Below are 20,305 nucleotides of genomic sequence, written 5' to 3'. Positions count from 1 at the left end.
TTTGCCCTTCATGTTATTCTCCCAGGGGATCCTGCCCATCTGTTCCCTGAGGGAGTCAAAGTCTGCTTTTCTGAAGTCCAGGGTCCATATTCTGCTGCTCTCCTTTCTTCCTTGTGTCAGGATCCTGAACTCGACCATCTCATGGTCACTGCCTCCCAGGTTCCCATCCACTTTTGCTTCCCCTACTAGTTCTTCCCTGTTTGTGAGCAGCAGGTCAAGAAAAGCTTTGCCCCTAGTTGGTTCCTCCAGCACTTGCACCAGGAAATTGTCCCCTACGCTTTCCAAAAATTTCCTGGATTGCCTGTGCACCGCTGTATTGCTCTCCCAGCAGATATCAGGGTGATTAAAGTCTCCCATGAGAACCAGGGCCTGCGATCTAGCAACTTCTGCTAGTTGTCCCTGTCCCTCTCTAGTGGCTGGATAAAGGATTACAAGTCTGTATCACCCTCTTGGCCTGGTAATTCAAGCAACAGAGGAGTCCCGGATTCAATCCCCACCCAGGGCAGCAGGGGACTGGAGGGGCTTAGTTGGCAGGTGGGGAGGGGAGTTTGTTATCGCCATCGTCCACCACAATAATAGTGGCATGGAGCTTCCGGTGCTGCGCCAGCTGTGAGGGAAAGCAGAACCCTTTGCCGCATTGGTGGCAGAGGTGGGGCCGCTCACTGGTGTGGATGGCCTGGTGTTGCACCAGGTTGGAGCTCTGGGCAAAGGCGCGGCCACACTGCCCACAGGCAAAGGGCCGCTCACCGCTATGGGTCAGTTGGTGCTTGCGCAGCACTTTGCCATCAGCAAAGCCCTTGCCGCAGTGGTGGCAGCGGTAGGGCCGCTCCCCACTGTGCAGCCGCTGGTGCCTCAAGAAGCTGGAGCTATCACTGAAGGCCCGGCCACATTTGGGGCACTTGTATGGGCGCTCCCCAGTATGGGTGTGCAGGTGCTGCGTCAGGTTGGAGCTCTGGGCAAATGCCTTGCCGCACTGGTGGCAGTGGTGGGGTTTCTCACCAGTGTGGACTCGCTGATGCTGTGTGAGGTGTGAACTCATGCTGAAAGTTTTCCCACACTCAGTGCACCGGAAGGGCCGCTCCCCGGTGTGGATCCTCAGGTGCTTGAGGAGCGGGGAGCGGTCCACAAAGCCCTTGTGGCACTGGGGACAGCGATGGGGGTTGTCAGGGCTGTGCAGCCGCTGGTGCTTGGCCAACTGGGAGCGCAGACAGAACCCCTTCCCGCACTGTGGGCAGATGAAAGGCTTCTCCGCCAGGTGGGTCTTCTGGTGCTGCGTCAGGTTGGAGCTCTGGCTGAACCCTTTGCCACACTGGTGGCAGCGGTGGGGTTTCTCGCCAGTGTGGGTGTACCGGTGCTCGATCAGGTGTGCCCAACGGCCGAATGCCCTCCCACAGTCGGGGCAGCAGTAAGGTCGCTCCCCAGCATGGGTGCGTCGGTGCTGGGCCAGCCGGGAGCTGTCGGCAAAGCCGCGTCCACAGCTGGGGCAACTGTAGGGGCGCTCGCCTGTGTGGGTACGGGCATGCTTGGTGAGTGACGAGCTGTCCACAAAGCCTTTGCCACACTGGGGGCAGGTGTAGGGGCGCTCTCCTGTGTGGGTCCGGCCGTGCTTAACTAGGGACGAGCTGTCGGCGAAGCCTTTGCCACAGTCGGCACAGCGGTAAGGGCGCTCACCCGTGTGCATGCGCTGGTGCTGCACCAGGTGTGAGGGCCAGGTGAAGGCTTTGCCGCAGTCAGCACAGTTGTAGGGTTTCCCTGAGTTGGCAGTGGGGAGCGTCATCGGCGGCCACTCCCGGTCGGGGCTGGGGGACAACTCCCACTCGGACCCGCCTGACAGCGCCCCGTCCTCCGGGCCAGGACTCCCCTCCTTGTCCCCGCTCTGCGCCTCGTTGCCAGCTGGAACGACATGGAAACAGATCACCACTCACTGGGCTGAAAAACCGTCTCCCAACCCACCCTCTAGAGACGGAGCTGGCTGGGAGCCAGTGTCCCAGCACGACACGCAGGCTAGGAGAGGTATCATGGGTTGAAATCCAGGATGTGCTGGGTTTATGAGGCATGCATTTTTAACAGTGAGAGTAATCAACCATAGGGACAACCTACCAAGGGTTGTGGCGGATTCTCCATGACAAGTTTTAAAGCAAGTGTGGAGGTTTTTCTAAAAGATCCGGCCTAGTTCAAACAGGAATTAACTCAGGGAAGTTCTCTGGCCTGTGTGATACAGCACAACAGACTAGATAATCACAGTGGTCCCTTCTAGCCTTGGAATCCATGATTCCATGGACTACAATGGGGCCAGGACTTCGCCTGTGGATGTCAAGGCCGAAGAGCCCATTGTGCCCATCCAGTCGGCCTCCTGTGTAACCCAGGCCAGAGAACTTCACCCAGTATCAAGGTCCTTGGCTGTATAACTTCATAGATTCCAAGGCCACAAGAGACTGTTGTGATCATCTCGTCTGACTTCCTGTATAACACAGGTCAGAGACCTGCCCCCAAATCTTTTCTTGGGCAGAGCTTTTAGAAAAACATCTAAACTTGATTTTAAAACTGTCAGGGATGGAGAATCCACCACGACCCTTTTGGAAATTGTTCCAGTGGTTCATTACTCTCAACGTTAAAAATGTACCCCTTACTTCTAGTCTGAATTTGTCTAAGCTTCATATCGTAGGAATAATCGAAACGTGGTGCAACGGTAGTCATGACTGGAGTACAGGTATGGAAGGGTATGTGCTGTTTAGGAAGGACCGGAACAAAGGCAAAGGTGGGGGAGTAGCATTGTATGTCAATAATGAGGTAAACTGTAAAGAAATAATAAGTGATGGAATGGATAAGACGGAGTCTGTCTGGGCATTACTCACATTGGGTAAAAGAACTACTAGAGCCTCCCCTGGGATAGTGCTTGGGGTGTGCTATAGACCGCTGGGATCTACCCTGGATATGGACAGAGAACTCTTTAATGTTTTTAGGGAAGTAAATACTAATAGGAACTGTGTAATCATGGGAGACTTTAACTTCACGGATATAGACTGGGGAACAAATGCTAGTAACAATAATAGGGCTCAGATTTTCCTACACGTGATAGCTGATGAATTCCTTCATCAAGTAGTTGCTGAACCGACGAGGGGGGATGCCATTTTAGATTTGGTTTTGGTGAGTAGTGAGGACCTCGTTGAGGAAATGGTTGTAGGGGACAACCTTGGCTCGAGTGATCATGAGCTAATTCGGTTTAAACTAAATGGAAGGATTCACAGAATTAAATCAGAGACTAAGGTTTACGATTTCAAAAGGGCTAACTTTAATAAATTAAGGCGACTAGTTAGGGAAGTGGATTGGACTAACATATTTATGGATCTAAAGGTGGAAGGCGCCTGGGATTATTTCAAGTTGAAGTTGCAGGAGCTGTCGGAGGCCTGTATCCCGAGAAAGGGAAAATGGTTCGTGGGCAGGAGATTTAGACCGAGCTGGATGAGCGAGCGTCTCAGAGGGGTGATTAAGAAAAAACAGAAAGCGTACAAGGAGTGGAAGATGGGAGGGATCAGCAAAGAAACCTACCTTGTTGAGGTCACAGCATGTAGAGATGGAGTGAGAAAGGCCAAAAGCCGTGTAGAGTTGGACCTTGCGAGGGGAATTAAAACCAATAGTAAGAGGTTTTATAGACATATAAATAAGAAGAAAACAAAGAAAGAAGAAGTGGGACCGCTTAAGACTGTAGATGGAGTGGAGATTAAGGATATTCTAGGCATGGCACAATGTCTAAACAAATATTTTGCATCGGTTTTTAATGAGGCTAATGAAGGGCTTAGGAATAGTGGCAGCGTGACGGATGGGAATAAAGGAGGGGGGGTTGACATTATCGTATCCGAGGTAGAAGCCAAACTCGAACAGCTTAATGGGACTAAATCGGGCGGACCGGATGATCTTCATCCGAGAATATTAAAGGAACTGGCGCGAGAAATTGCAAGCCCGTTAGCAATAATTTTTAATGAATCGGTAAACTCGGGGGTGGTACCGTTTGACTGGAGAATAGCTAATGTGGTTCCTATTTTCAAGAAGGGGAAAAAAAGTGACCCGGGTAACTACAGGCCTGTTAGTTTAACATCTGTAATATGTAAGGTCTTGGAAAAAAATTTGAAGGAGAGAGTAGTTAAGGACCTTGAGGTCAATGGCAATTGGGACAAATGACAACACGGTTTTACGAAAGGTAGATCGTGCCAAACCAACCTGATCTCCTTCTTCGAGAAAGTAACAGATTTTTTAGATAAAGGAAATGCGGAGGATCTAATATACCTCGATTTCAGCAAAGTGTTTGATACGGTACCGCATGAGGAATTATTGGTTAAATTGGAAAAGATGGGGATCGATATGAAAATCCAGAGGTGGATAAAGAACTGGTTAAAGGGGAGACTGCAGCGGGTCATACTGAAAAGTGAACTGTCAGGTTGGAGGGAGGTTACCAGTGGAGTTCCTCAAGGTTCGGTTTTGGGTCCGATTTTATTTAATCTATTTATTACTGACCTCGGAACCGAATGTAGGGCCTTGTCTACACTACGAGAGTAGTTCGATTTTACTTGCATCGAATTTTTGGAATCGATATTGCAAAGTCGAACGTGTGTGTCCACACTAAGGACAGTAATTCGACTTTGTGAGTCCACACTAATGGTGAAAGCGTCGACATTCGAAGCGGTGCACTGTGGTCAGCTATCCCACAGTTCCCGCAGTCCCTTCTGCCCATTGGAATTCTGGGTGTAGCCGGCAATGCCTTCTGGGTAACAAAATGTGTCGAGGGTGCTTTTGGGTAACTGTCGTCATCCGTCCATCACTCCCGCCCTCCCTCCCTGAAAGCGCCGGCGGGAAATCAGTTCGCGCACTTTTCCAGTCATTGACAGCGCGGACGCCACAGCACTGCGAGCATGGAGCACGCTGCGACCATCGCTGCAGTTGTGGCCGCTCTCAACGCCTCGCAGCTTATCATACAGGTTTCCCTGAGGCAGATGCAGAAAAGTCAGGCGAGGAGGCTACGGCACCGCGGTGATGTCCTGAAGTAGCACAGACCTCTCAGAAAGCAGGGGACCCAGCGCCGAGGACATCACGGTGGCAATGGGTCATGTTGATGCCGTGGAACGGCGATTCTGGGCACGGGAAACAAGCACTGAGTGGTGGGACCGCATAGTGCTGCAGGTCTGGGATGAATCCCAGTGGCTGCGAAACTTTCGCATGCGGAAGGGAACTTTCCTGGAACTTTGTGAGTTGCTGTCCCCTGCCCTGAAGCGCAATGACACCCGGTTGCGAGCTGCACTGAGTGTACAGAAGCGAGTGGCCATAGCCCTCTGGAAGCTTGCAACACCAGACAGCTACCGGTCAGTTGCGAACCAGTTTGGGGTGGGCAAATCTACCGTGGGGGTTGTTGTGATGCAAGTAGCGAAGGCAATCGTTGATGTACTGCTGCCAAAGGTAGTGACCCTGGGAAACGTGGAGGCGATCATAGATGGCTTTGCAGCGATGGGATTCCCAAACTGCGGTGGGGCCATAGATGGAACTCACATCCCTATCCTGGCACCGGACCACCAGGCCACCCAGTACATTAACCGAAAGGGCTACTTTTCCATGGTGCTGCAAGCACTGGTGGACCACAGGGGACGTTTTACCAACATCTACGTGGGATGGCCGGGCAAGGTTCATGACGCTCGTGTTTTCAGGAACTCTGGTCTGTTTAGACGGCTGCAACAAGGTATTTACTTCCCGGACCACAAAATAACTGTTGGGGATGTGGAGATGCCTATAGTCATCCTCGGGGACCCAGCCTACCCGCTAATGCCCTGGCTCATGAAGCCCTATACTGGCGCCCTGGACACTGAAAAAGAACTCTTCAACTACCGGCTGAGCAAGTGCAGAATGGTGGTGGAGTGTGCTTTTGGCTGTCTCAAGGGGAGATGGAGAAGCTTACTGACTCGCTGTGATCTCAGCGAAACCAATATCCCCATTGTTATAGCAGCTTGCTGTGTGCTCCACAATCTCTGTGAGAGCAAGGGGGAGACCTTTATGGCGGGGTGGGAGGTTGAGGAAAATAGCCTGGCTGCTGATTACGCACAGCCAGACAGCCGGGCGATTAGAAGAGAACAGCGGGAAGCGCTGTGCATCCGGGAGGCTTTGAAAGCAAAGTTCCTGAGTGAGCAGGGTAACCTGTGACTTTAAAGTTTGTGTACAGAGAAGCTGAACCTGCCCCCGTTTCTTTACCCAGTTAATGTTGACTATCCTATCCAGTTACATACCCCCTTCACCCCCCTTCCAACACACGTTTCGAAATAAAAATAGTTCTACTTTGTTAATGCACACCGTTTTCTTTAATACTGTTTTCGCAGGAATTTTTTAAAACTGGGACGCAGACTGTGGTGCGGAGCGGGTGTAGTGTAGTGACGCGAATGAAGCTTCTAAACTCAAGGATTGACAGGCTCCGCTGCGGTGGGATGGTTGTTTCAACGGAGCCTGTCACCCCTCCTGATCGGGACTGTGTGTATGGGGGGGCTATGTGACTTTGTGGCAGGGGGAGGACGGTTACAGATCCCCTGCTGCGTGGCTCTGTGATCCTGCATAAGGACCGCCGCTTAAGATCTGTAACTGCCCTCCCCCGCCACAAAGTCACAGAGCAACCCACCCCCCACCACATAACATGAAAACAACCTCCCAAACTAACCAGGGTAACTAGTCACTGCATCACTGCACTGTGTATGTGCCCTGCTGCTGTGCCTGCCCCCGCCTATGTACCCTGCCAAAGGTGACTGTCCTGTCCAATTACCAACCCCCTTTCCCCTCCTCCTCCAAAAGAACATGATTGAAACAGTAGTTAACAGAAACATATTTTTTATTATCAACTACACATGGAACTGGGAGGTGAAACTTGGACGGGGGCTTGTGTCAGGCGGGAAGGAAAGAACTTTTCAAATTTTGGGGAATGAGAGCCTTCTGCTACTAGAGCTCTCTGCAGGGGTGGAGTGAGAGTTAGCAGGGACTCTGCCGCCTCTCCTTCTTTGCACTTTGGGTGAGGTGGGTATGGGACTTGGTGGCGGGGGAGGGCGGTTAGAGATGGACTGCAGCGGGGCTCTGTCCTCCTGCCTCCGTTCCTGCAGAACATCCACAAGGCGCCGGAGCGTGTCTGTTTGCTCCCTCAGTAGTCCAAGCAGCGTTTGAGTCGCCTGCTGGTCTTCCTGCCGCCACCTCTCCTCACGATCCATGTTTGCTTGGTGCATTTGGGTCAAGTTCTCCCGCCACTGGGTCTGCTGTGCTGCCTGGGCTTGGGAACAGGCTATAAGCTCAGAGAACATGTCCTCCCATGTCCTCTTCTTCCTACGCCTGATCCGCGCTAGCCTCTGGGAGTGTGATGCCAGGCTAGGTTGTGAGACAGTCGCAGATGGGGCTGTGGAAATGGGAAAAAGGGAGTGAATTCCTCAGAAAGATAAATGTAGTTGTGAACAAAGAACATAGTCTTTCTCTGTGAACAAGACCATGCACAGCACCTATCACATGCGCACTCAGCACAAGGTCGAATTCTCGGCCTTCGCATTCAGTGCCTGGGGTCTTGCACAGCACATTTGAGAAGCGGGGCAGCACAACAGAATTTCTGTTGCAGGCAGACATGGTAAGCCGTAGACTTGTGGCAGTTTAAAACTTTTATATTACCACTGGCCTCATTTCACATTTAAAGCAATGTCAGTCCCTGCTGCCAGCAATCCGGCAAGCGGGAACTCTGCCCCTGTCCCACCCCCTCACGGCTGTCCCCGGGAACGATCCCTTTCGGCTGCCCCTCTCCCGCCTCCACCGCGTGGCTGCAAACCAGCGGTTACAGTTCTGTAAAGGAACGGGCAAGCAGTCCCAACACTAACATTCCCCTACCTAATTCAAAGCAGGTCACCATGGGCGACATCACCCTGATGAGGATCTCTGAGAGCGAGAGAGAGAGAATGCTCCGGGAAAGCCTCCAAAGACCAGGGCCGTATGCCGCCCTGCTGTGCAGAGCAATGATTCCCGAGTACTTGATAGTCTCGTGGCGCGGCAACGTGTCGTACTTCGGAGGACCCAATAAGGCCGCTCTCCCCAGGAACCTCATGCAACGGCTTTCCAATTACCTCCAGGAGAGCTTCATCGAGATGTCCCAGGAGGATTACTGCTCTATCCCCGGACATATAGACCGCATTTTACTGTAGCTGCAGTAGCAGGGAATAAACAGTAGAGCGGCTTGTGCAGGACAATCACGGAAAACCGGACATTGCTAGATTTTTTTTCAAAACTTGCACTGCCCATGACTAAACCGTGAAGCACCTAGGGCACAGTAATCATGAACAACCCATTCTTTTAATTGTTAATATTCCTGTTCTGTTAAAAATAAATCTTTAGATGTTTACAACACTTACTGGCTGATCCTTCCCCAGATTCTGTGTCCGGGGTAACGGCTGGGGACGCTTCGTAGGGGATCTCTGTAAGGGTGATGAAGAGATCCTGGCTGTCGGGGAAATCAGCATTGTGAGCGCTGCCGACTGCCTCGCCCTCCTCATCTCCTTCCTCATCTTCCTCGTCCCCTAACATGTCCGAGGAACCGGCCGTGGACACTATCCCATTCTCAGAGTCCACGGTCAGTGGTGGGGTAGTGGTGGCGGCCGCACCGAGGATGGAATGCAGTGCCTCGTAGAAACGGGATGTCTGGGGATGGGATCCGGAGCGTCCGTTTGCCTCTTCGGTCTTCTGGTAGCCTTGTCTCAGCTCCTTGATTTTCACGCGGCACTGCGTTGCATCCCGGCTGTATCCTCTCTCTGACATGTCTTTAGAGATCTTCTCGTAGATCTTTGCATTCCGTCTTTTGGATCGCAGCTCGGAAAGCACAGACTCATCGCCCCACACAGCGATGAGATCCAAGACTTCCCGATCAGTCCATGCTGGGGCCCTCTTTCTATTCACAGACTGCACGGCCATCACTGCTGGAGAGCTCTGCATCGTTGCCAGTGCTGCTGTGATCGCCACGATGTCCAGACAGGAAATAAGATTCAAACTGGCCAGACAGGAAAAGGAATTCAAATTCAAATTTTCCCGGGGCTTTTCCTGTGTGGCTGGTCAGAGCATCCGAGCTCGTACTGCTGTCCAGAGCGTCAACAGAGTGGTGCACTGTGGGATAGCTCCCGGAGCTATTAGCGTCGATTTCCATCCACACCTAGCCTAATTCGACATGGCCATGTCGAATTTAGCGCTACTCCCCTCGTCGGGGAGGAGTACAGAAGTCGAATTAAAGAGACCTCTATGTCGAACTAAATAGCATCACAGTGTGGACGGGTGCAGGGTTAATTCGATGTAACGGCGCTAACTTCGACAAACGCCTAGTGTAGACCAGGCCTAGGAGTGTGCTGATAAAGTTTGCGGATGACACAAAGTTGGGAGGTATTGCCAATTCGGAGAAGGATCGGGATATCCTGCAGGGAGATTTGGATGACCTTGTAAACTAGAGTAATAGTAATAGGATGAAATTTAATAGTGAGAAGTGTAAGGTTATGCATTTAGGGATGACTAACAAGAATTTTAGTTATAAGCTGGGGACACATCGGTTGGAAGTAACAGAAGAGGAGAAGGACCTCGGAGTCCTGGTTGATCGCAGGATGACTATGAGTCGGCAATGTGACATGGCCGTGAAAAAAGCTAATGCGGTCTTGGGATGCATTAGGCGAGGTATTTCTAGTAGGGATAGGGAGGTGCTGGTTCCATTATACAAGGCACTGGTGAGACCTCATTTGGAGTACTGTGTGCAGTTCTGGTCTCCCATGTTTAAAAAGGATGAATTCAAACTGGAACGGGTACAGAGAAGCGCCCCAGCAATTCCTTCCTCCACCCAGTAACTCCTGGCTGAACGACACGTGTCTATTTAATTGGAGAAATGTGAGAAATGTTTAGTTTGACAAATCTGAGAATTCACAAGGCAGAACAAATTTATAATAAGGCTCCATTTATAAATGATTCTTAGATGTCTTGAAGAATGGTGACTGAATGGATAGAGTGTCCAGCAGCTCAATAAGCTACTTAAATCCATGGTGTATAATTATTATTACTATTAGTGCGATTTATTTATATTACTGTAGCATTTAGGAGCCCACGTGGTGGACAAAGACTTCATTGTCCTAGCACTATACAAACACCAAACAAAACCATCTACACACCTTGTAGTGCTTATAACCATCCACTACACACGCCTGTTCCACGCTGTGAACATCTGTGCCTCGTGGATTAACACTTTACCTGCCATTTATAAACAGAAGTGTGCCTGACAAAACAAATCCATCCCAAATGTCTCAGATTACTTATCCAGCTGGAGTCACAACTGACCCCTGTCACATTGATGTGGCAGCTGTTGGTTCCAGTGCTGAACTGGACGAGATAAGGCAGGACTGGACGGGCTCAGGGCATCTTGGGGAGCCAGGGTTAGTTAAGAAGTGTCTCTCACCTGCAGAAGTGTCTGTAGGGACGCAGCTGTCACTGGAGCACTGGGGATCCAGCGTGCACGGCTCTACCTCTGGCTCCATCTGGGACTCACAGCTGGTCTGGGGGGTGGAAATCCAGCCCTGAAGACATAAAAGAGGGGCGACCAGGGCTGGGTTGAACAGCTGTTACAAAGGACGCTCTGTGAGTTTGAACTTCTTGCCTGGAGGGACATATGATTGCGGCACATGGCAAAAAGGGCCAGGAGACCCATGGGCACAGCATGGGGGTCCTGAAGACAAAACATCTGGGTGCAAGACGTGCTAATGTGACAGGCAATGGGGATCAAACGAGGGATCTTTGGGGCCAGAGGTACCAGCCTCTACTGCCGGGGGCCTCATCCACGCCTAAAAATTAGCTCGACCTAGCGGCATCGCTCAGGGCTGTGAAAAACGTCACGGGCTGTGCTGTAGTTAGGCCCAATACAGATGTGGCCAGGTCAAGGGGAGAAGTCTTCCTTGGTCCTAGCTACTGCCTGTGGGAGAGGTACATAAACTCCATCCCTTCCACTGCTGTAGGAAGCGCCTATGCTATGGAGTTACCAGGACAGCACTGTCCCTGTGCCCCTATAGTGTAGACATGGACATGCCCCGAGCTCCGCAGCAGGGGCTGGAACAGAGACTCTCTTGCGGGGACCCTGCGCGCTGCCCAGGGGCTAAGCAGAGAGACAAGGGGCGGGGGCGGTTATATCTTCTATAGGACCAGCTGGCTGGGAGGGGGGATCTCTCTGGTCCCAGGCACAGGGCAGCTCAGATCCCCGGCCCTGCGGCCGCTTCCTCCCGGCAGCGATTTCCTCCCTCTGCGGCTGTTTCCCTCCCGCCCCGGAGCCGCGTCTGCCCCGCTCACCGCCCTGCCGGGGCCCGGGGCTGCAGCCGGGGACTGGCCCTGCGGACACACAGGCCGGGAGCCGGGCTGGGGACCCAAGTGTCGGTCGGGGCTGGCACAGGAAGGTCCCTCTAGTTATTACGTCCCCAACCCAGGCCGGCTTCTCCTGCTCTGATCTGGGGTGAGGAACTCGGTGGGTTTAACCCATCCCTCCCCAGACGTCAAGGGAGCGGCTGTCTCTCCCTCTCGGGCCTCTGGCTGCCTGCGGGAGTGAGAGGCTGGGTCCACACAGATCACACAGGGTGTCAAGCTGCTTGGAGTGGCTCATCAACGTGGGTGCCAGCCTCAGGGCCGAGTGATGCAAACCAGGGCACAAACCCCAAACCGGTTGTGTGTTCTATTACATAGATTTCACCAACCTAGTATCAAATGTGAACTCCTCAAGCGCTATAATAACTACTTTAACTGGAGTCACTGGCAGTTGCCATGGGCACTCAGTCTAGCTTGCCCCCCGGGCAAACCTGCTTTTGTGAGAGATGGTCCCTGACACCAAAAATTACAACAATATTCAGAAAAAAACGAGGAGTCCGGTGGCACCTTAAAGACTAACAGATGTATTTGGGCATAAGCTTTCGTGGGTAAATTGTGGACACAGACTAACATGGCTACTCCCTGATACTTGACACAATATTCAGGTTACTCGCAGTCCCAAAGGACCAGTCACTTACCTCAGGTCAATTGCACCTTAGATCTTCCCCCAAAGACACCACTTGTGGCCAATCCTGTAATTAACTAAAGATGTATTAACTTAAAAAAGGAAACAAGAGAGTTATTCACAAAGTTAAAGCAGGAAACTTACACACACAGATGAGTTACCGTCTTAGGTTCCAAAAAGTACATAAGAACATAAGAACGGCCGTACTGGGTCAGACCAAAGGTCCATCTAGTCCAGTATCCTGTCCACTTGATGTTCCACTCCACAATGGTTTGTCTGGTGTCTATGGGCTTTCTTCTGTTGGGCAGGAGGTGACACCTCTCGTGGTAAACGAGTATTGCACACGTGGTAATGCTTGTCTCCTGACTGTGAGGGTTTCCAGTTTCATAGCAAACACTTTATTAGTTACAGAGCAAACTCTTAACTATCACCTTATAACAGAGGCTACAGATATTATCATTGAGATCAATGCCTGCAGCAACTCACAAGCATTTTAAAAAGTCCAAACACAGACCATATTTCTATGATGCTAATATATATTTTAACAATGCTAACACACAGGTGAACCAGTCTGGTTTCCAGCTATGCATTTGTCAGTATTCAGGGAGGCCATGGGCATGAGCTGGCATCTTGTCTATTGGTGTCACAACACTGTTCTCACAAGAGTTTATTGGGGAAAATCCCAGCAAAGTGAGAGCAGCGTTTGGGTCTTTGCTGGCAAAGCAAAGCTCTCCCACCATTGGAGAAGGGTTCAGAGAAGAGCTGCAGGAGCTAACTGAGGTCTGCAAAACCAGCTCTATAGTTAAGATTATATTTTTATTGGTAAATGTCGATAAATATCAGTTTCACCATCCGCCCACACCCACAGATGAAAAACAATTTCCATTGTAATAATAAAAATGTGCAGCTAGGTAAGGCAAGAAACATGCTGCTTGAGAACTAGAGTTTGATTTAAGGTTCCATCCCTTGTCTATTTTGACACGTGACATTGCCCGTTAGTGTTTTAGTAAATATAAAGCTTTAACTTTTTTAATCTCGAAGTCTACCATCATTAAATATAATTATTGTCTGACATCTCCCCCCCCCACACCTTGTTGGACCCCCCTCTAATTTCCCACAACTGTGAAAAATTGAATGAATAAATATTGAAAAAATTGCTGCAAACCAAACCGATGTGATCCATCAACATTATTTAAAAAAATAAAATTCTGCCAAGCCTGCCAATAGCGAGCCACCAAAGGAGTTCAATGGGTTTAGTTTATTCAAGAGAAGGTTAAGAGGTGACGTGACTGACATGGGGAGGGGATTGCTGAGAGCAGAGGGTTCTTTATCCTCCAATCTAGGCAGAGCACAATGCACTGGCTGGGAGCAGAAGGGAGACAAATGGAGGCGGGAAATTAGGGGACAGTGTTTAGCTGGGAGGGGAAGGAACCATTGGGAGAGCTCCTCTAGGGAGGAGGTGGGTTGTCCATCACTGGGAGTCTGTCGGTGGAGATGGGGCGTCTCTCTCTCAAAGCTCCGCTCTAGCTCAGCCAGGAGTTACTGGGCCAGAGGCAGGAATCGCGGGGGAGAGTCTCTGGCCTGGGTTAGGCAGGAGCCTGACCCAGATGGGCACAATGGGCCCTTCTGGCCTTGAACTCCATGACTCTAAATCCAAGCTGTTATAAATGACTGGGGGGCGGGGGGGCGGGGGGGCAGAGGTTGCCCACAGAATAAACCAGGAGTTTAAGAGGGAGTCTAGTCTCTGAGGTGTTGAGGGAGAAACTTCCAGTCCACGTGTCGAGGCTGCCATGAGATTTGGCCAGAAGAATAGCGGAAATATAGACAATAGGCTGAAAGGCTAGGATAGAGAAAAGGCCGGAAGGGTGGTAAGATAATTCTGGGGAGCTTTTGCCTAACACAGAGATGTCAAAGATGGCCCAGGGTCAGATCCTTCACTGGGGTAAATAGGGTGACCAGATGTCCAGATTTTATAGGGACAGTCCTGATATTTGGGGCTTTTTCTTATATAGGCTCCTATTACCCCCACCCCCTCTCCCGATTTTTCACACTTGTTGTCTGGTCACCCTAGCCCCCATTGACTCCAGTGGAATTGGGGCCAATTTACCCCAGTGGGGGACCTGCCCCATTTCTCACAAGGTATTTAGTGGCTCATGCAACATCATGGCTGGGGTGGGAAGGGTTAAGCCCAGTGAATCCTGAGTCTGCCACTTCACAGAGCAGACAGCTGGGACGGGGACAGGATAACGGAGGGACCTTCCTGACAGCGCCCGGCCAGCACCTGGGTCCCCAGCCCGGTCTGGCCCGGGTGTGAGCAGCGGGGTCTGTGGGGATCGCCCCCGCCGGGCGGTGAGTGGGGGGTGCCGGGCTGCAGCGAGGGGCACCGGGGAGGGAGGGAGAGAAACAGCCGCGGAGGCAGGAAATCGCTGCCCGGGAGAAGCCGCTGCAGGGAGGAGGGGATCGGACTGGAGAGACCCCCGCTCCCCAGCCAGCTCCGGGGCGGTATGAGCTGGGAACAGGGCTGGGGCAGTGGAGGTGGGGGAGCATTGGCAGAGCTGTGCCTGGGGGAAGCGCCGACAGACCCAGACTGGCTACTGGCCCCTCTCTCCCCCACACCCCCACAGCACCCCCTGCTGGTCTGTGCTCCCCTCCCCATTCCCTGCAGTCTCCCCTCTCACAGCCCACTCTCCCCCGTGGGTCCCAGGCCCTGGCTCCATGGTGACCCGTTCCGCTCTTCCCCAGGACGCGGTGCATGCGAGTGAAGGTTGAATGAGTGACCTCGGAGAAGATGGCATCCCCTGGGGCATTATGGGAATCTCCTGGTTCCCAGCTGGACCAGCCACAGCTCCATCCTGAGTGCGTATCCCAGGAGGAGGAGGGAAAGGGTGAACTAACAAGACCCCACTCTGAGCTGCTCTGTATCACCAAAGAGAAGCCCCAGCCTCTCGAGGAAACAGGACACCATGAGCTTCTTTGTGACATAAAAGAGGAGCCCCTTGAAACGGGTAACAAATCACTTCTCCATTCCCTGCCCTTACTGCATATCTGTGCAGCGCCCGGCGCGATGGGGCCCTGATCTCAGTCGCTGTGTGTCTGTGCAGCGCCCGGCGCAACGGGGCCCTGATCTCAGTCGCTGTGTGTCTGTGCAGCGCCCGGCGCAACGGGGCCCTGATCTCAGTCGCTGTGTGTCTGTGCAGCGCCCGGCGCAACGGGGCCCTGATCTCAGTCGCTGTGTGTCTGTGCAGCGCCCGGCGCGACGGGGCCCTGATCTCAGTCGCTGTGTGTCTGTGCAGCGCCCGGCGCGACGGGGCCCTGATCTCAGTCGCTGTGTGTCTGTGCAGCACCCGGCGCGACGGGGCCCTGATCTCAGTCGCTGTGTGTCTGTGCAGCGCCCGGCGCGACGGGGCCCTGATCTCAGTCGCTGTGTGTCTGTGCAGCACCCAGCGCGACGAGGCCCTCATCTCAGTCGCTGTGTGTCTGTGCAGCGCCTGGCGTGATGGGCCCTGATCTCAGTCGCTGTGTGTCTGTGCAGAGCCCGGCGCGACGGGGCCCTAATCTCAGTCGCTGTGTGTCTGTGCAGCGCCTGGCGCGACGGGGCCCTGATCTCAGTCGCTGTGTGTCTGTGCAGCGCCCGGCGCAACGGGGCCCTGATCTCAGTCGCTGTGTGTCTGTGCAGCGCCCGGTGCAACGGGGCCCTGATCTCAGTCGCTGTGTGTCTGTGCAGCGCCTGGCGCAACGGGGCCCTGATCTCAGTCGCTGTGTGTCTGTGCAGCGCCTGGCGTGATGGGGCCCTGATCTCAGTCGCTGTGTGTCTGTGCAGCACCCGGCGCGACGAGGCCCTCATCTCAGTCGCTGTGTGTCTGTGCAGCGCCTGGCGTGATGGGCCCTGATCTCAGTCGCTGTGTGTCTGTGCAGCGCCCGGCGCGACGGGGCCCTGATCTCAGTCGCTGTGTGTCTGTGCAGCTACTGGCACGATGGGGCCCTGATCTCAGTCGCTGTGTGTCTGTGCAGCACCCGGCGCGACGAGGCCCTCATCTCAGTCGCTGTGTGTCTGTGCAGCGCCTGGCGTGATGGGCCCTGATCTCAGTCGCTGTGTGTCTGTGCAGCGCCCGGCGCGACGGGGCCCTGATCTCAGTCGCTGTGTGTCTGTGCAGCTACTGGCACGACGGGGCCCTGATCTCAGTCGCTGTGTGTCTGTGCAGCTATTGGCACGCTGATCTTGGTCCTGGTGCCGCACCCACCCCACCGATCTGAGTCACTCTGTGTCCATGCAGTGCCCAGCATCCCAATCTCACTTCCCGGGTGCCTGTGCACCACCCAGCATGACAGGGTCCCACTCTCCATCACTCTGTCTTTGCAGTGCCCGGCCCAGCAGGGTCCTGCTCTTATTTGGCACATGTATCTATCAGTGTTATTTATCTGGCCTCACCAGTGCCGGGTCTGAGCACCTCACAATCATTTATGAGTTTAGCTGCACATAGCCCGTGAGGCCGGGAAGGATCAGACTAAAGGTGGGGAACTGAGGCCCAGAGAGGTTCACCCAGCATCACTCAGGAAGTCCGTTTCAGAGCAGGAAATTGAACCCAGATCTCCTGACTCCCGGTCCAGTGCCCTAAGCCCTGCACCATCCCCATTCATAGGTGCCCCTGCCGTAGATGTTCTAACAACAGACTGACGCAGGAATTGACTCTGATCTGGATTGTCTCTTCATTCCAGCTGTTGACAGGACGCTGAGCAAGGAAGATGCCAACACTGTAGGGACGTTCCATTCTGCCCACAGCTCCCTGTGCCCATTCCCTCTCTGGGAGAACCTGGCAGACTCCACTGGCTGTGGGGATGAGGTACTCAGGGATCCCACTGCTAACCCCCGGCAGGACAAGAAGCCCTTCCGGTGCAACAAAGAAGAGGTGTTTGGGGATTCCACTCCTGCCCCTCCACTGGATGGGGTGCTTGGAGATCTCACCTCTGTCCCCCAGCCAGCCGAGAAGCCATTCCGGTGCAGCGAGTGCGACAAGACCTTTGGGCAGAGCTCCCACCTGCTGCAGCACCAGATTACACACACCGGGGACCGTCCCTACCAGTGCCCTGACTGCGGCAAGCGCTTCAGCTGGAGCTCAGCCCTGTGCCAGCACCAGCGCATTCACCGGGGGAACGCCCCTACCAGTGCGCTGACTGCGGCAAGCGCTTCGCCCAGAGCTCCAACCTGACCACGCACCGGCGCACCCACACAGGCGAGAAGCCCTACCGCTGCCCACAGTGCGGCCGCGGTTTCAGCCAGAATGCCAACCTGCTGACCCACCAGCGGGTGCACGCAGGGGTCAAGCGCCACGAGTGCCCCCAGTGCGGACGGGTCTTCGTGGAGCGCTCGTCTCTGCTCAAGCACCAAGGCGTGCACTTGGTGGAGAAACCATACCAGTGCCCCGAGTGTGGGCGCAGCTTCACACAGGGCTCCATACTGGCCCAGCACCTCCGCATCCACACCGGTGAGAAACCATACCAGTGCGGTGAGTGCGGGAAGTGGTTTGGGCAGAGCTCGGCCCTGGCCCAGCACCGCCGGGCCCACACAGGTGAGAGATCCTACCATTGCCACCAATGCGGCAAGGCCTTCAGTCAGAGCTCCAACCTCATCACTCACCAAGCCTCACACACTGGTGAGCAGCCTTACAAGTGCCCGGACTGCGGGCGCGCCTTTGGGCGCAGCGCCCATCTGGTTACCCACTAGCGCACTCACACTGGGGAGCGACCCTACCGCTGCCACCAATGCGGCAAGGGCTTCAGCCAGAGCTCCACCTACATCCAGCACCAGACCACCCACACCGGTGAGCGCCCGTACAAGTGCCCGCAGTGTGGCAAGGCCTTTAGCCAGAACTCCAACCTGCTCACCCACCAGCGCATCCACACCGGTGAAAAACCTTACCGCTGCCACCAATGCGGCAAGAGCTTCCGGCAGAGCTCAGGCTATCTGCAGCACCAAAGGACCCACACAGCCTCGCAGCCCTCCACCACACCCACATAATGGTGCTCGCCGTGAGGACTATGGGTCTAACATCACACGCCTCCAATGTTTGTGCTAACTCACAGACATGATGGGAATTACAAACCACAATACATTGCCCAGCCAACAGAGGGCAGCAGAGGATTACACACAATTGGACATGCACCTGCCTCTCCTGCTTGGGCTAAAGCAGCGACATGGTGGACTCATCGATGGATCTGGATGGTTTTCCATTTCATGGGAAATCCTGTGATTTTTTGGGGGGGTGGGGTGGGGGGGGGGAGAAACATCCATTCCAAAACAGAATGAAAAGAAACAAATTCAAAACTTCCCCTAAAACAAAATCCGTGGGAGGGAACATCTAGTGTTGACCAAAACAATTTGTTCTGGGTTAGACTTTTTCATTTTTTATTATATAACATAATATACCATTTAAAAATATATGTAATACGCAATTTAAAAAATTGAAAGGCAACATCGTTTGGAAATGGGAAATCAAAATGTTCCGCTAAAGGTCAAAGCATTTTGTTCCAGTTTTTTTCCTAAATGAAATTGATGCATTTCCAGGCAATGAAATGGCAGTTTCAATGAAATGGCATTTTCTGAAGGAGATATATGCCATCAGAAAAGTTCCAACTGGCTCTTTTCAATAAAGGTTATACATTGCCCAGCCAACACAACCTGTGGTTGCACCCAGTCAGATATGCACCGGGAATGTCAAACAGATGTTCTTGTGCTGTATTTTCCCATAATCCACTTAGAATTCACTCCTCAACTAGATTCATCTCTCTTGATTTCTGAGGGGTCTTTAATCTCACAGACAAAAGCAGAAAGAGATCAGCTGGCTGGGAGCTTCCCCAGGCAGAATTGCATTGGGAGAGCAAAAACTTTTCATCCAGTGGAAGGTTGAAAGGCTGGAATCAAAACATTTGAACTATTCGGTCATTGAGTTTGGGTCACTAGTAACAGTCTATGTCTCTGAGATCTCAGCTTGCAGATGTAACAACACAAGGGGTATAGTCTGCTAAACCAGATTCCCAGCTGGCATAAATCAGGTATAGTTCCAACAGAGTCAATGGCCCAGATCCCCAGCTGGAGTAAGTTGGCCATAGCTCCACTGGGGAGATTGTGCCAGGCTGCTTGGAGATTTGAACACTCACTGGGATGTGAAGGAGGCTGTAAATTAGAGTCACATGTCCCTTATGTGTGTTGTGGATAACACATTGGTTAACCTCTACCATGCTCTGAGCCATGGAGACTGTACTGAGATGACTGGCTGTCATGGAAATGTTGTATTCCTAATATTTGTACTTTTAAAATTTGTTTTGTGAGGGTTGGTTTTTTCCTGGAACTTTCAAATAAATTGAAGGAAAAACTCAAAACAAAATACCAGTTTTTCCATAGCATTGGCATGGTTTGAGTCATCGTCATCAACTTCTCAACTCTGTAAAGTGCCCAGGGTCAAGGAATATTGACATGAAATGAAATCCCAAATCGCATGTTTTATTAACTAAAACACAGTGGTACAAACACACAAAGTTAGGTTCAAGTCCAATGAATTCCCATCTATGAACAATAACCCACATCTTCAATGGCTGAAAAGGTGGGGCTTATTGTTTGTCTTCAGATACAAGCTTGTGTTGTAGGTGGAGCTTGGGAAGGGCACCCCTGTTGCTCCACAGTGGGCCCCCTGCTGTGGGTGTGACTGTTGCTATGGGACCCCACATGCCACGCTGACCCTAGCTTGGCCCGTGGGCAGGGTCCAGGAGCACATGCAGTGGCAGGAACCAGGAAAGAAGGCAGATGCAGCCACCCCAGCATGGTTGCCTGAGCCTTGAGCCTGGCCTACTTTCAGGGGCCCACACTGCCTGGAGGGCAATGAGAGTGGTGCTCAGCCCAGTAACACACTGCGGTGGTAGGGGGCGCTGCAGAGAGTGGGATGGGCACTCAGTAGGGGGCACTGTGCTGCAAGGAGTGGGGTGGGGGCTCAGTAGGGGGCACTGTGCTGCAAGGAGTGGGGTGGGGGCTCAGTAGGGGGCACTGTGCTGCAAGGAGCAGGTGGGGGGGCTCTGTAGTGGGTATCATGCTACAAGGGCAGGGTCCTCTTTCCCTTTCCCAGTTCTGGGAATTTTCTGATTCCTATGGCCCCTCGGCAGTGCTATTTGGATGCAGGATTCATCTTCAGTGCCCGTCCCAAAGCTCCATCTGGCTGTGACACCCCCAGGGGTGAGGGACAGGAGAGAGACACCATTTTTCACTTCACT

General features: G+C 52.9%; 1 protein-coding gene and 1 pseudogene across 1 annotated transcript; one reads left to right on the top strand and one right to left on the bottom strand.

Moving 5' to 3' along the window:
* LOC112058645 (zinc finger protein ZFP2-like) overlaps positions 1-19,428 on the top strand; it is a 30,040-nt pseudogene extending 10,612 nt beyond the window's left edge.
* LOC135983069 (zinc finger protein 135-like) lies at positions 404-11,458 on the bottom strand. The gene is made up of 3 exons (XM_065592476.1): positions 11,353-11,458; positions 10,472-10,589; positions 404-1,893 (listed from the first exon to the last, which is right to left on the bottom strand). The coding sequence occupies exons 2-3, from the start codon at positions 10,548-10,550 to the stop codon at positions 524-526; spliced, it is 1,449 nt and encodes a 482-aa protein (XP_065448548.1). The 5' UTR covers positions 10,551-10,589; positions 11,353-11,458; the 3' UTR covers positions 404-523.
* Positions 19,429-20,305: the final 877 nt, after the last annotated feature.

Source organism: Chrysemys picta, chromosome 4, assembly GCF_011386835.1.
Source record: "Chrysemys picta bellii isolate R12L10 chromosome 4, ASM1138683v2, whole genome shotgun sequence".
In the NCBI taxonomy this organism is placed as follows: domain Eukaryota; kingdom Metazoa; phylum Chordata; order Testudines; family Emydidae; genus Chrysemys; species Chrysemys picta.
This window is presented reverse-complemented; position numbering and strand designations above follow the sequence as displayed.

Coding starts and splice junctions, on each gene's coding strand:
- LOC135983069 (XM_065592476.1), bottom strand. CDS start 10,550: ATGGAGCCAGAGGTAGAGCCGTGCACGCTGGATCCCCAGTGCTCCAGT. Junction 1,894..10,471: donor CCCTACAGACACTTCTGCAG/GTGAGAGACACT, acceptor ATGTCGTTCCAG/CTGGCAACGAGGCGCAGAGC.